Below are 15,351 nucleotides of genomic sequence, written 5' to 3'. Positions count from 1 at the left end.
CCATCTCCCAAATCTACTTCTTCGAGAGGATCCTGCGCCTTCATCTTAATAGTAGAACCCATAGGATCTTCTTCGAAACCCAAAGGTTCGTCATCATATATACAATCCAATTTTTGATCATCGATGAGGTCATCAGTAGCATCTTCTACCGGAGTTTCGATCACCTCTTTTTGCAAGATTTCGGCCTCTTTGGCCATTTTTAATTGGGTTTCGGCCACATAGGCCGTAATTTTATCCCAAAAATTGGGTTTAATCATGGATTACTTTTTGATATCCCACCTAGTTGGTGAGATTGCATACTCTGTCGATCCTCGAGTAAGGTCATCAGTAACTTTCTTGTATGCTGAGGCCCTTGTTCAGAGCACATTTTCCTCCTCTAGGGGAGTCTCCTTATGATTCACCATTACGTAATCATGATCAATTAATTCTCTTTCCCAAACAAAACCAGAATCTGGATGAAGTTTCATGGAACATATTTCATCCTCTGAAACTACATATTTGGGACCCAAAGTAAGGATTGGAGGAATAGTTGCAAGTTATTTATCGAAATTCTTCTTGGTAATGTTATTCACTTCAACCAGGAAATAACTTTGATCAGCCTCGATGTTCTCAACTAGACCATCTTCTCTCCAAATGGTAATCCTTTGATGCACAGTAGAAGGCACTACCCCCACACCATGGATCCATTCTCTGCCTAACAACACATTGAAATTAGCCTTAGATGGGACTACCATGAACATAGTTGTTCTTTTCACACTTCCAACTATCAAATCAACTTCGACAGCCCCAAGGGAATTGCCAGTTGTCCCTTCATAGTCAGTGAGGACTATGTTATGTGGTTCCAAGTCAGAATCAACAATCCCAATTTTCCCTAAGAAGGATTGGGGTATCAAATTAACTGTGGCACCTCCATCCACCAATACTTTATTCACTCCCACACCATTTATCTTGGCTTGGATAAATAAAGGTTTAAGGTGATGCATCATCGAGATATCAGGTTTCTCGAACACTGCATGCTGATCCTCGACACAACCATTGTTCATAACATAATAACATAATGGCTTGTGAATGGCCATTTCTTCAGTGAAATCGCTTTCCACTTCATTTACCTCAGAGGGTACATCATATTCAATTGGCAACACTGACACAACGTTACAGACTATGTCGAGACTTGCGTTGGATTCAGAGAAATTTGAAGTCATTTCCTCATCCTCCTTTGGAAGGTCTTTTTTCAAAGTTGGTAAAGGAGGAAATATTCTTTAAGTGGCAGGTCTTTTGACCATTTCGAAAACAGTCTCCTGTTTTTCTTCCCTTTTCTCAACATTGGTGACGTCTTTCAAAGCACTTGCCTTTTTCTGGCGTTGATACCTTCGCCATTGTGTTTTTGTCATGGGGTTCTTACCCTTGTAGTTATTGCTGTAGGCATACTTGTTGGAATTCGATGTCTCCTGCTGATGAGACGTTGTGGCCACTCTTTTCACCAATTTCGTTTGTGGGGCGGAGTAACCAGATCTTGCCCCCAGAAAAGACCCAAGTATCTGAATAAGCCTTCGAAGAAGGGTTGAAAGTCTTCCTATGACTTTTGCCTAGATTTTTTCTGAGTTTTTCATCTTATAAGGAACCCCTCGTTTGTTGAAACCGAATTTTGGCCGGTTATCAACCCATCCGCCTTTGCGTTTGGCTTGGGGTCGAAATCCTTCGACAGATTTTGCAGCTTCTTTATCGAAAACTGTGCTACACCTTGGGCAGAGCATGGCATGTGCATTGGAAATTTTGCATCTGTTGAGAAAATCTATTAAATCTTCCTCAGCCTTGGGATATGCCACTTTCATTTTTTCAGCAAATTGGTCTTCAGTAACCATTGCATTTTCAGATTGATGGTCCTCAGCAACCATCTCCTTGCCGGTTTGTAAATTTTCTTTCGATACAGGGGCCAAGGAAGGGGATTCAGTGCCAAATTCTTCTGAGATATCTACCATGTTTATGGCAACCACATCAGCATACATTGAATCAGCTTTCTTCAAAGGATCTGCATCTACTTGCATTGACTGTTTGGTCTTATCTCCAAATTTCAGCCTTCCCTCATCGAGAGCTTTTTGCACAGAGTCCCTGAAACGAGTACAACGAGATAAGTTATGGCCTAAGAACTCATGGAACTTACAAAATCCTCATTTTTTCCTTTTTCTAAAGGAGGCAGCTTCATGTTTTTTGGCACTAATATTATGCCATCTGCAACTAAGAGATCGAAGATCTCCTCACATTTAGAGACATTAGAAGTATAAGTTTTAGGAGGGTATTTGTCATTTTTTGGCTATTCGGGATTTTTCCCGTTCGATGGCCTTAACAATTTGCATGTGTAAGGCGGTCCATCTTTTAATTCTGCCAGATTTATCTCATTTTCTTCGACAATATCTGACCCCCAATCGAACTCAGGGTCACTGTCTCCTGCATCTACATAGGCGACTTTTTCCATTTTGGGGAATTTGTTCGTCCGGGCTTTTTCAGCCTTAAGTCCTTCGACTTGTCGGACTCTGTCTGCTAATTGTGCCATATCCCTAAGATATTGAGTGTCCAATTTCTTTCGAACGGAATAATCAAGGCCACCAGCAGCCATTTCGACTAGTTCATGTTCTGGCACTGAAGTAAAACACCTGGCCTTGAGAAGACGAAATTTGTTCAGATAATCGTCGATTAATTCATGCGTCCTTCATCGAATGCTGGCCAGTTCCTTCAAACTAATTTTAGATTGGCCCATGTAGAATTGTTCATGGAAAGCTTTTTCCAATTGATTCCAACTAAAAATGGAATGTGGAGGCAACGTAGTAAACCAAGTGAAGGCATTTTTCGTCAAAGAACTTGGAATATATTTCAACTTTAGATTTTCGTTGTTTGCCATTTCACCCGCCTCCATAAGGTATCGAGCAATGTGTTCGACCGTCGATTCATTGGTCTCCCCAGCAAATTTAGTAAATTTGGGGACTTTCCAATTCCTTGGTAATCCAGTTTCCAAAACATACTCAGATAAAGCCGACACAAAATTGGGCCTATGTAAACCCATATTAAAACCATTTTGGGCTAACAAAGCCTCGACAACATTTGTTATGTTATTATGGCCGTCATTATTGTTTCGACGGGCTTGCATGACCACTTGGTCTGCATCTTAGTGCCTATTTACCAATATTGGTACCCTTTTGGGCTCTTCTGGAACCTGAGGTTGTGCCCTTGGCGATTGCATTTGATTTTCAGGCACCTGGGCATTTTGACTAACTGCAAGGGGTTCTGCTGACCCAACATTTAAATTTCGAGTTATCGGGGTACTTCGCGCCGCATGGGAACCGAAGAAATCAGCGATTTGCTCCATTTGAGCGGACAATGCTTGGTAACTGTTGTTAGTATCTCGAATTAGAGGATTAATTACTGCACCCATTTGTTGTGTTACTAGATTGGCCATTTCGTGATTGGCCTCGTCCATCTGTTGCCTTAAGGCCATCATGGACGCATTGGTCAAAGATTGTTGGGGTGTTGCCACAGGAACGATCACCCCAGGAGTAAACAATTGGGGCATTGGTACGTTTAAACTCTTGGAGAACGAAGATGGGTTCGTGTGTAGGCCTTGCATTAAGGAAGTTGGCATACCGTAGGGCATGTTTCGACGGCTTGTGCCAAGGTCAAAAAATGCTGGAACGGCCTGTGTAGTATGGCCAGAGACAGTCGATCCTGTCGGAATGTCTGAGTTGTTTGAGCGGGTGTTGTGACCGCTGGAATGGCCTAAGATGTTGGCATGGCCATCGTTGATTCGACAGTTTCTAATACTGTCGTCGTGGTACTACTCGGAATTGCCTGCGTACCACCGGATGATGTGGGAGGGTTGGTTGATGTTCCTGATGCGGTGTTCGATGCCGCTGTGTTTGGAATGGGAGGAGGACGTACCATTTCAGAAAGTTGTTTTTTACTCCTTAAGAGCATGCACAACGCAAACCAACAATATAAATCGAACAAATTTCGCTATGAAATTATCCACAAAGGCACAAAAAGGTCCCACCGGGCGTGCCAATTTGTTTACACTGATTTTTGGTAAACAACCGTTGGTTTAAAAATAGTTACTTGCAAGATCAACCAGTAAATCTTAGGAGCATATTTGTGTTATTGTGTATTTCCAAGAAATGTAATGTTCTTAAAAGATTGAATAAAGAAAGAAAATAAAAGTAATCAAACTCAACCCAGTTGAATCCAATCGAATTTTGTTAAGTAAAAACAAGTAAAATGTTCAAAAAGAACAAGTAAAAATGCAAAGACATTCAAGAGAAAGAACTTAAATTGCATTGATTGAATGTAAACCGGTACACAGATTCATACATTGCAACTTGTGACTCGTTTCTCGCTTCCATACGGATAATTTGAGTGTAAGTTTTGTATGATTGAATTGTGAACACTTTTCCTTAGGAAAAACTACTATTTACACAAATAGAAATAACTACCTAAATTCGAATTTCAAACTTACAACGAAATAAAACTAACAAGTCTTATCTATCTAATTTGAATTTCGAACGCGCCTTTAGAGATGGCCGTTGCTTGTCCTTATCCGAAATGATAACCGATCCTCGATAGGTTTCGTCCGTCGAACTGGAACATGTGCTCCCAGCAAGTCTAACTTCGATAAACACTTGAGAACAATCTTCATTTCTTCGATGATAAGGTCAACTCTCTTTGACTGCATTTAATACTGCATTTAATGATAGCCTTCAAAAATATAGGCTAACAGAAACTTGAGAAGAACTATATTTATACAGTTAGGAGTGCGTATAAGGACATTATAAATCATGATTTGGTAGCTCTACAACATCGTGTGCCGGGGAACTAGAATTGTGTTTGGAAGCTCATGCTGCCACCAAAGGTTGAGAATTTCTTATGGAGAGCTTGTCGAAACTGTTTGCCTACGAGAGTTCGGTTGCAATAAAAAGGTTTTTAGTGTCCTGATCAGTGCACGTGTGTGAAGAGAGTGGTGAAGGTAATATTCATTTGTTTTTCATGTGCAGTAAAAATGTGCTTTGTTGGCAATGTGTCGGATTATGAAGTGTTTTGATAGGTGTCTTCAATCCTACTACAAGTTTTCGGACAAACATGTTTGCTATTTTACAACACCTGGATCAGCAGCAAAAACAACTTTCTGGTGTGACCCTATGAAGTATTTGGAAGCATAGGAATAACAAGGTTTGGAACAACATCACTGAATCAACTCAAACTATTTGTTATCGTGCAGGGTCTTTTCTTACTAGTTGGATGAAAGCCCAAACTATTTGAAATTGTACTTCTAGGCACTCAACTAATCTCACTCTTTGAAGAGATTTACAATGGCAAAAACCAAGTCCTGATGTACAAATGTAATGTAGATGCTTCCTTTCCCCATACTTTGAATCAGGTTGGCCTTGACATGTGTATTCGAGATGATGAAGGTCGTTTTGCGCTGGCTAAAATAGAATGGTTGACTCCACTCCTTAATGTGGACTTACGGGATACTTTAGGTTTATTATCAGCTCTTCATTGGGTGTGTGATCTACAATTCAGAACTGTGGATTTTGAGTTTGATTCCAAAACTATGGTGGATAGTCTCTATGGTGGTAAAAGTGGTGTTTCTAATTACAGTGCAGTGATCGATGATTGTAGATGTCTGTTAACTTCTGATTTAGTAACCTCTGATGTTAGATTTATTCGGAGACAAACCAACGAAGTTGCTCATAGTTTCGTTGGGGCGGCCCAATGTCATGCTAGTTTTCATATTCATATTACGATTCCATCTTGTATCTCTACTATTATTTTAAATAAAATGCAATAAGTTTCTTCTTGTAAAAAAATGTACATATATAAGAAAGTAGATATGATTTTTTTTTAAAACTCTTGACTATTTTCAAAATACAAACATTTATGTAATGTTTATATTAAATAACTTTTTATTTTATATTCAAAACACCGTTCAATGATTGCACCACACCTATTGTAGATATTATGTGATTATATCTACATAAACAAATTTTTATATACATATATGAGAAAATCAATATGATAAAATTTTGAAAACTCGTGGCTATTTTTAAAATATCAACATTAATGCAGTGTTTTTTTTAAAGAAAGAAACACAATGTTTCTGTTAAATAAATTTTTATTTTATATTTAAAACACCGTTAAATATTTACTGCACTCGTTGATGATTTTATATGTTTATATATGCAAAAGATAATTTTTTATGTACCGATATGCGATAGTCGAGATGATAAAATATTGAAAACTCACAACTATTTTAATAATATCAACATTAATGTAATGTTTTTATTGTTTTTTTATATGCAAATTAGTAAGATTAAGAGATCAAAAGATATTAGATTAAAGGCTTAATTGCAGTTTTAGCCCCTTTACTTTTCCAAAGTTGCGATTTTGGCCCCCTAAGAAAAAAAACTACAAAACCGCCCCTTAAGTTTTGCAACTATAGCAGTTTTGGCCCCATAAGGCAAAAAAAATATAAAAAAATGACACGTGACACCTCACTTAGGGTGCCACGTCAGCGTAGACCGGGTCAAAATTGGCGTTGGGGCCAAAACTGCCACAATTACAAAACTTAGGGGGCGGTTTTGTAGTTTTTTTTCTTAGGGGGCCAAAATCGCAACTTTGGAAAAGTTAGAGGGCTAAAACTTCAATTAAGCCTAGATTAAACTATTTTGCAATGCTTATCACATAAAATAGTAGAATAAACTTTTTTCATATATTATCGTCATAATACATTGTTTTTTCCGTATATTTAAGGTAATTGAATAATGTTTTTTTTTTCTTTTTCAGTTTTGATACATTAAGTACTCCCTTCGTATTTATTAGATGACACTTTATAACTTTCACATATATTAAAAAATATAATTTTTGTAAAAAAAAAAAAAGAAATGTAGTTTTATAAATAAAAAATTAATTTTGTATGGGAATGAAAAATTATGAGTGATTTACAAAATTATTCTTCATTAATACCATGATTAAAAAAATTAAAAGAATTGAAAGAAGAAGAAGTAACAAGCAGTAAATGATATGATAGAAATAAAATTATATTAATATTTTTATTATTATTTTTTCGATATGTTTTGTAAAATAATACAATAAAATTCAGAGAGAGTATCATGCAACAACTTTCACATATTCATTGAACAAAATGATATTTTCGACCCATTATTTATTTATTTATTTTTTATATATTTTGATAAGATTGACCCAAATAGTATAATATAATATTTCTTTTCTTAATATAGTATAATATAAATTATTTTGTAAAAAGTAATATAATAAAAGTGAATTAATTTCTGTCAAAAAATAAAGTGAATTAATTCTTTCAAAAAGAAAAAGTGAATTAATTCTTGAAAGAAAAAAAAGTGAATTAATTTATTTTTATAGTAGTATAAAATGAGACCGAAATGTCTACATCACTAGCCACATGTGAAAATTGCCCCCAATCCGTGTCTTCTTCTATGAACAACTCTTCTTCATTCGGTTCTATTCCTCCTTCTCCCGCTTCTTCCAACTCCTCCTCGATGGCTTCTTCTGAACAACTCGTTCTCGAACTCAGCAATCCCGAACTCCGTGAAAACGCTCTTCTCGAACTCTCCAAGGTATCTTCATCTTCATCATCATCGTAACCATTTTCTCTTTCACCTTATTCTTTCAAACTCAAAACAATTTCAAAATTTTCCATTTAATTTTTTAAATACGTGATTAGGGTTATGGATTATGATTAGGGTTATGTTAGTTTAATTTTTGAGATCTATGAAGCACTGACACACGATACTAAGAAGCTGATACAATTTGAGAAAATGACATAATTCAATGTAATTACATATCTCTGTGTCCGACATTGACACATGTCAGACACCAAACACGCCTTCGATCAGAAGTGTTGAGATATGAGAATAGTACACTGTTTATTTGTGCTGTTATGTCATGTGTTGAAAGGTTGATTTGGTTTTCCTTTTTTAGTTGATTGTTTTGTTATGTTACACTGTTTATGATTAGGGTTTTGTTAGTTAATTGTTGGGATCGATGAAATAGAGAAATGAGCACTGGATATTACATGACATGACATGTTGACACTCGTAATAATTTGAGAAAATGACATAATTGAATGTAATATCATGTGGTAGTGTCGGCCACTAGAGATGAATTTGATTAGAAGCGTTGATGATATGTGTTGTTATGATAATTTTACACTGTTTAATTACGTTGTTATGTGTTGAAACTTTGTTCTGGTTTTTATATTTTTAGTCAATTGTTGTTATAATTTTGAATTGTAGTTTTGTTTTTGCTGTTTTGTGTGTTTGTTATGACATTTGTTTTTAGTTGATTAATGATGTAGTTTTTGGTATAGATTTATAATGAGATCAATTTTGTGGGAATGAGAATTCATTTCAATGGAATTTGATGTGTGGGTCATTGATTGATCGATTACTTTTGTTGAAATTAAGGTTTCACGGGGAGATGTAAATTTAGTTATTGTTTGTTTTGATGCTGAATCACTTCTTTTATTTTTTGTATTTACACTCAAAAATTGAAATTGTTAAGTTACTTCTTGTGCTAGGGTTTTTGTGGTTTTGTTAAACTTAATTTATTTTTTTTGACTGGATTTAAACCTAATTTATTCAGAATTATGATATGGCAATCTTGATATCTCAACAGCAGATATACTAGAGCTGTCTAGTCTTGAGTGTGAGAGCGTGCGTTACAGATTTTCAAAGGGTGTCTGTTTAAAAAATACAAATATCAAGTCTAGTATGTAAGTAAACTACAAATGTTCAGCTTGCGCGTGGGGGGCGCGTTAAAATGTGTGGAGTACTACACACATTTACGAAATTTACGGTTTTTACCCATTTATTGTGTGTGCTTTTGTAATTTTGAACGTGATCTGGATTGTCAAAATCGGTAAACTTTCTTAAAGAAAAATACAAATATCCAGTCGGATATGTAACAAAACTAAAGATGTTCAGCTTGCGTGTGGGGGGCGCGTTAAAATGCGTGTAGTTCCATGCACAATTACCAGTTTTGCGGTTTTTTACCCCTTTATTGTGTGTACTTTTGTGATCTTGAACGTGATCTGGATTGTCAAAGTCGGCAAACCTTCTTAAAAGAAAATAGATCAAAATGGTAAAAATATAACCGTTGTTACAAAACATGACAGTAAAATTGACATCGTGATGTTACATTAAATTGCTGTGTTGTGTTTAAAACAATGAGATAAATGATAAATCAAGTGAGAAGAAACCGAAACAGAAAATATTAACTGTCCACAAAAGTGACATGCCGACTACTCAGGGTGCCACTGCCCAGGGTTCAGCCGCCGCCAAAGATGGCACGATGCCTTCTGCTGCTGAACAACTCATTTGTAAACTTAGAAACCCTGACGACATTGAAAATGCACTTCGTGAGCTCTGCAAGGTTACCGTTTCCCCTTTATTTTAGAATACCAGATTAGAGTTTCAACAAATTTGGATCGAAAACAAAGTGCGGTGAAGAGGTATTGCGGGTTCGAACCTGCATCTCAACACATCAGATGTCCCCGCAACCTTTTACTTACCCTCTCAATCACATTTACTGGATTGTATTTACTTTTTTTTTTTGTTAATGCGCGGTTAGGTTTTCATTTAATTAATTTGTTGTTGCAGAGATGGTTTGGAACTTTGATCTGGCCTTCAAATGTTAGTTAATTTTCAAGATATGATATTGATATTATGTTTACGTGTTCTTGTTATGAGTTTGGTGTCGTGACGGACAAATTTGACTTTTTAATGTTTTTCTGTTTTGCGTGTTTTTCGAATCTCTGTTTTACTTTGTTGTTACAGTTTTTACCTTTGAGAGAAAAGTAGAAAGAGGTATGATCAATTTTGCATGAGTATTCCGGTTTGAGTGAGAATCTGTTTCAATGGCTTTGGTTTGTGCATTATTTCTTCCTTATGTTGAATTTGGGGTTACAGGGAGATGTAATCATTATTTGTTAATGGATTGATGCTGATTAACTAATTAAATTTTCGATTTGTGCTAAAAATTTAGACATTTATTGAATTATATCACGATGATTTGACTAGGTTTCTGTTTGTTTGGATTGCTACTGCACTCACATGGGTATCTCATTTTTGTTTTATGTATTGTAGAAGAGGGAGCAATTTCAAGATCTCGCCCCATTGCTATGGAATTCATTTGGTACTATTGCAGCACTTCTGCAGGTATGCTGTGTCACTTTTTTCCTATTTCTATTGTTGGGCTTATTTTGCTATAACCTTTCATATTAATCTGTTGTCAATAGAAGCCCCTAGTCACTATGCGAATCCCTGCCCTGTTGATTTGCATTTTTGAGTAGCAGCAAAATATTGTGGCCTCTACAGTGAAGCTCCTGTAAAATTCCAAATATGCCCTCAACTTATAGATGCTCCGGTGTTCCCTTTTGTTTCTTTTGAAACTTTTTGGTCATTTCATCCTAAAACTATGCTTTATGTTAGGTTTGAATATTGGTAACACTGAACTTTGATTATTAGTTTTGAATGTGTAAGATACTATGGTATAGATTTCTGAGCTTTTATGTGTATCATACTATGGTATAAATTTCTTGTATTGTTTTTCCAAACATTAATGTAGCGGTACCGATGATACCCTTTCTCACGATACCGCTATAGCATTTTGGAGGTCCACTGCTATGCTCCACTATCTGCCATTGATAACATAAATATACTTAGTTTTGAATAAATTGTGGCATTCACATTTTTCTCTTCTCCCCCTATTTCTTCGTTTTGGTAACCTGTTGTTATACTTGGTTCCAACTATTTTTCCTTGACTAGACCAACTTTGAAATTTGATAATTAGTCAAAACTACGCGATGTTGTGATTTAACTTCGATCTTTTCAAAACTGTACATCTAAAAATTGGTTAGCTTTAAAATGCTATAGTATCAGCATACTCTGTAAACTGTACTCAGTTTCTCCACATTTATTTTAGTTTAATATTTTATCCCCTCAGTCTGCTTTATATCTTCCTTTCAGTTTCCAATAGCAAGATTTCTCCGTTGTCCTCCACTAAGTTGGATTTGATATTTTGTTTTCTTTCAGGAAATTGTTTCAATATATCCTGTTTTGTCTCCTCCCAACCTCACTCCAGCACAATCAAATCGAGTGTGCAATGCTCTTGCCCTGCTCCAGGTTAGATGAGTTTGTCTAACTCAATTCTTTTATTTGTTTGTGAATAACTTGATTATGTGAATACTCATTTTAAATCACCAAACATTGAAATTTGGACATCTATATCACGCTTTTAGTAAAAATATTTTAGCAAAATTTCAAGGTGGGATACACATAAACAACAAAACACTTGTTAGAACTGTGTGTGTGTGTGGACTGTTACAGGATATACTTTGCGTGGTAGGTTATTTGTATCTGACAATTCCACCTGCGTACTTCGCAAGATAGGAGAAAAGAAAAGAAGACACCTATGTGCAGTGTTTCTTCAGTTTCTTAAATCTTAAGTTCAGATAATCAATTGATTAGGAAAAGAACCAGCCATAGATATTATACTTTTTCGTTTTTTTGTTGTTATTTTCTTTTGAGACATATCATTAAGAACATAAAAAAAATGACGGCACTAAGTTTTTTTTTTTCTTCACCTCTTATTTTCTTACAGTGTGTAGCATCTCACCCTGATACAAGGATGCTATTCCTGAATGGTAATGTTACTTTCTCCATTCATTCGATGAACTTTGAACTTCTATCTGATTTTTAATTATCATATATGCTTCAAATATTCTGATGGGTGTTGGACTAATATGTTCTTAAAAATCAAAGTTGGCATTTTATATTTTGCTGAAATGCTTTGGGAAATGGTGTTGGCTTCTCTAGATTTGGTCGGTGCCATTTCCATCTAAGTAATACAGTAATAGTAAATAGTGCTGTGGAGATTATAGGATTGAGGCAAGCATGGTAGGTACTAGGGACTTGATATACACCAAGTTGATGTGATTAATCATAGACTGCATATGGATGAAGGATTTGCTGGGGTGGTTTGAATTGTCCACATTTTTGGTTTATGCATGAATGATCGATGTTACCCTTTTAATTTGATCATTCTTTTTGATATATTTACTGCATGAACAAATGACAAATTCTCTCCTGCTCTGGGTTATTCGAAATCTTTATTTGACATATCTCATGCAGACTGATATAATATGGTCTGCTTAATGTCATACATCTAACAAATTGCTTCTGAGTAAAAATGAATGTTGCTAATAAACTTTAATTCAACTCGCATGCCCTTGCGATTACCTTACCCATCTTAGGAGTCTCCATTTTGCTCGAACCTTCTCCTATTATTTAAAGGTTACCCCATCTGATTCTCCGTTTTAGTTGGCATAGTCATGCCTTTCCTTGTTGCTTTTGAATTTTTTTACTTCTAATATCTATACACTTGTAAAACTGCTAAACCAGAAGCTTTTGGTAATTGGATGGTATAATACCTTTTCTTTTTATATTGAATATAAGGAGACTGCTTGAGTGTCAAAAGATCCATTGGTTTTTATTAGTTAAAGATAGTTCATAAGGTATGTTGTATTCTTTTAACGATTCTTTTCACTTGCTTTTTTCTTCAGCGCACATTCCTCTGTATTTGTATCCGTTCCTGAACACTACAAGCAAATCGAGACCTTTTGAGTACTTGAGGCTTACTAGTCTTGGTGTCATCGGTGCATTAGTGAAGGTACTTCTTCCTTACTCATTCTGATGTTGGGTGGAAATAAGTGCGAGATGACCTACATTTCATACGGTTACATTTTTACTGCAAAAATTAATTTGAAATTACAGCAAAAAAATTGTCCAATAGATTCATCACAAAATCCTCGACACAGCTCTTTATAATGGAATGAAAGTCCAACAACTTGCTTGGATGAATTCATAAGCTAGTGTTCCTCTATTTTTTCTTTTTATACTATTATTATTATTTTTATTTATTTATTTTCATCAATATATCATCTATGCTAGTGGTTTTCAATTTAGTCTGAATTTTCTGTTCACCAGGTTGATGATACTGAGGTTATTAGTTTTCTGCTTTCGACTGAAATAATTCCCCTGTGCCTGCGCACTATGGAGATGGGGAGTGAGCTCTCCAAAACGGTGAGTGTACTGATTCTTGATTGTCAGTCTTGGGTAAATTTATGCACACAGGCAAATAAGAGTTTATTACCATCTCTTTAGCCACATTTTTCTTGTCTATGTTCGATTAACATTAATATATGCATGTGAAGTTATTTTCGTATTTCAGTGCTGTGTTAGACATACATATAATAAGTGCTTGTTTGTTTGTGCGGTGAGTGACCTCTACCCCACGTTTAAAGTCAATCTCACCGTGGTATTGAGAAGCTAGCTGGTGTAGCTCTACGCCAACCTTGCCTCTTCACCGTTATTTTGTTAGTTTCCAAACACATGCTAAATCAGTTTATACATTCATACGTCATAGCACAAGATAAATAGATACTGTGAACCTATCACTTAAGAAGACTGCTGTTGATATTCTTGTTTTACCTTTTGGATAGCTGCTCCCAATCTAAGGGTCTGGCTATGGTCATAGGATTGTTTAAACTTTGCAGGGGATGTTTAATATTATCAATATGTTATTTGAGCAGTGGCATCTGTATGTATTTATACGGGTTCAATTTCAAATACTATTCTGTCATTAGGATAAATTATTGAATACAATTTTTGGTCATTAGGATAAACTCTTGATCTTTTGTTTTATAGATTTTAAGCCACCTGTTTATTTTATGTTGCCACTGTCTGGTTTCCCTATTAATGTATATGAGATAATAATAAAATTGAGCATGATAGTCTAACGAAGGCTCTGCTGCAACAGGTTGCAACGTTTATTGTTCAAAAGATTCTGTTAGACGATGTGGGCTTGGACTATATTTGTACTACAGCTGAGCGCTTTTTCGCTGTTGGTCGAGTTCTTGGAAACATGGTGGCCGCTCTTGCTGAGCAACCATCATCTCGTCTGTTGAAGCATATCATTCGATGCTATCTTCGTCTGTCAGATAACCCGAGGTTTGTTAATAGGATTGGAACTTAATGCGAGTTCCTCCTTCCCCTCCTCCCTTTCCGCTGAAATTGCCTCTTTCATGCCCTTTCCTGCCAAGTTTCAAATGCCATCATTAATCAAACTCTTGGTCTTGTTAAAACAGGGCTTGTGATGCATTAAGAAGCTGTCTTCCTGACATGTTAAGGGATGCTACATTCAGCAGCTGCCTTCGTGTAAGTATTCCTTGTGATTACTACTCCCTCCATTCTTTTTTTGGTTTGATTTTACGATTATTTATACAAGAAAACTAATAAATTGTTACTTTTGATTGAATATTTTGTTTTTGCCTACAATATCTAAACTATTAATTATCTAATTCCACCTGGTTTTTTCTCTGCAATATACACTTAAGAGTATTATTGACAAAACAAAATTAATATTTGAACTTTGAAAATGACAAGTAAATAAGAACAATTTTTTTCCTACATAAGTGACAAATAGAATCAGAGGGAGTAATTTTTAATCAATTAGGCCTCGACATCCAATGTAAAATTTTGTCGAATCTCTATGACTTGGACCAAATATGCAATAGTCTGTTGTTTGTTGAGTGAAATGGCATGAGCGAAAAAATCATTAACAATAGGTCCAAGAGAAAGGTCGTAACTAGAACAATTCATCTTGTTCTCCAAATCTTTAATGTTAGAGCTGAAAATTTTCCATTCAGTCACTTTGAAAAAACATTCAAGCTTTTAGTTTGTTTACAATACTTATTTTTGGTTTTGTTTATTCAGGAGGACCCAACAACTAGGAAGTGGCTGCAACAACTGATTCACAATGTTGGAGGGAATCGGGTTCCTGCACTGCAAGGTGGAGGAGGTTTTGATCATCTAATGGTGAATTGAGTATAAACTATGGAATTGTGTATTCGTGTACTAAAACTATATAAAAAGACTTCAATGTTTATCAAATAAGTTTATTTAGCCATTGTGTATTTGTGTACTAAAACTATATAAGAAGACTTTAATGTTTATCAACTAAATTTATATTTTTTCTAGTCACACCCTATACTTAATTAAAGTTTTAATTTAATACCAAAACTGCCATTTTCATATAAATTTTATCAAAACTCCGTTGTTGCACTCTAATCTTTCACCCCCTCTCACCTATAAACAATCATGAGTGTGCAACCCATCTCAATGAAAGATTAAAGATTCTATCATAACATCTTCCATCCGTACTGTACTCCATATAGGTAAATGGATTTCTTCTTTTCCAATTTTTCAA

General features: G+C 35.5%; 1 protein-coding gene and 1 pseudogene across 1 annotated transcript; one reads left to right on the top strand and one right to left on the bottom strand.

The window, feature by feature from the left end:
• Positions 1 to 356: 356 nt before the first annotated feature.
• LOC146938265 (uncharacterized) lies at positions 357 to 1,202 on the bottom strand (annotated as a pseudogene).
• A 6,257-nt stretch (positions 1,203 to 7,459) lies between these two features.
• LOC146938264 (Cell differentiation, Rcd1-like protein) lies at positions 7,460 to 15,125 on the top strand. The gene is made up of 9 exons (XM_085752239.1): positions 7,460 to 7,640; positions 10,170 to 10,241; positions 11,118 to 11,207; positions 11,686 to 11,728; positions 12,647 to 12,753; positions 13,071 to 13,166; positions 13,903 to 14,093; positions 14,231 to 14,300; positions 14,859 to 15,125. The coding sequence occupies exons 1-9, from the start codon at positions 7,500 to 7,502 to the stop codon at positions 14,967 to 14,969; spliced, it is 921 nt and encodes a 306-aa protein (XP_085608365.1). The 5' UTR covers positions 7,460 to 7,499; the 3' UTR covers positions 14,970 to 15,125.
• The last annotated feature ends 226 nt before the right edge of the window (positions 15,126 to 15,351 follow it).

The sequence above is a fragment of the Medicago sativa genome, chromosome 3 (genome assembly GCF_051527215.1).
Source record: "Medicago sativa cultivar Bolivia chromosome 3, Bolivia_mono, whole genome shotgun sequence".
In the NCBI taxonomy this organism is placed as follows: Eukaryota; Viridiplantae; Streptophyta; class Magnoliopsida; order Fabales; family Fabaceae; genus Medicago; species Medicago sativa.
This window is presented reverse-complemented; position numbering and strand designations above follow the sequence as displayed.

What these genes read in the sequence shown, in the direction of transcription:
- LOC146938264 (XM_085752239.1), top strand. Translation starts at nt 7,500, where the DNA reads ATGAACAACTCTTCTTCATTCGGTTCTATTCCTCCTTCTCCCGCTTCT. An exon ending in CTATTGCAGCACTTCTGCAG is followed by an intron (nt 10,242 to 11,117) that starts GTATGCTGTGTC and finishes GTTTTCTTTCAG; the next exon opens with GAAATTGTTTCAATATATCC. An exon ending in AAGGATGCTATTCCTGAATG is followed by an intron (nt 11,729 to 12,646) that starts GTAATGTTACTT and finishes TTTTTTCTTCAG; the next exon opens with CGCACATTCCTCTGTATTTG.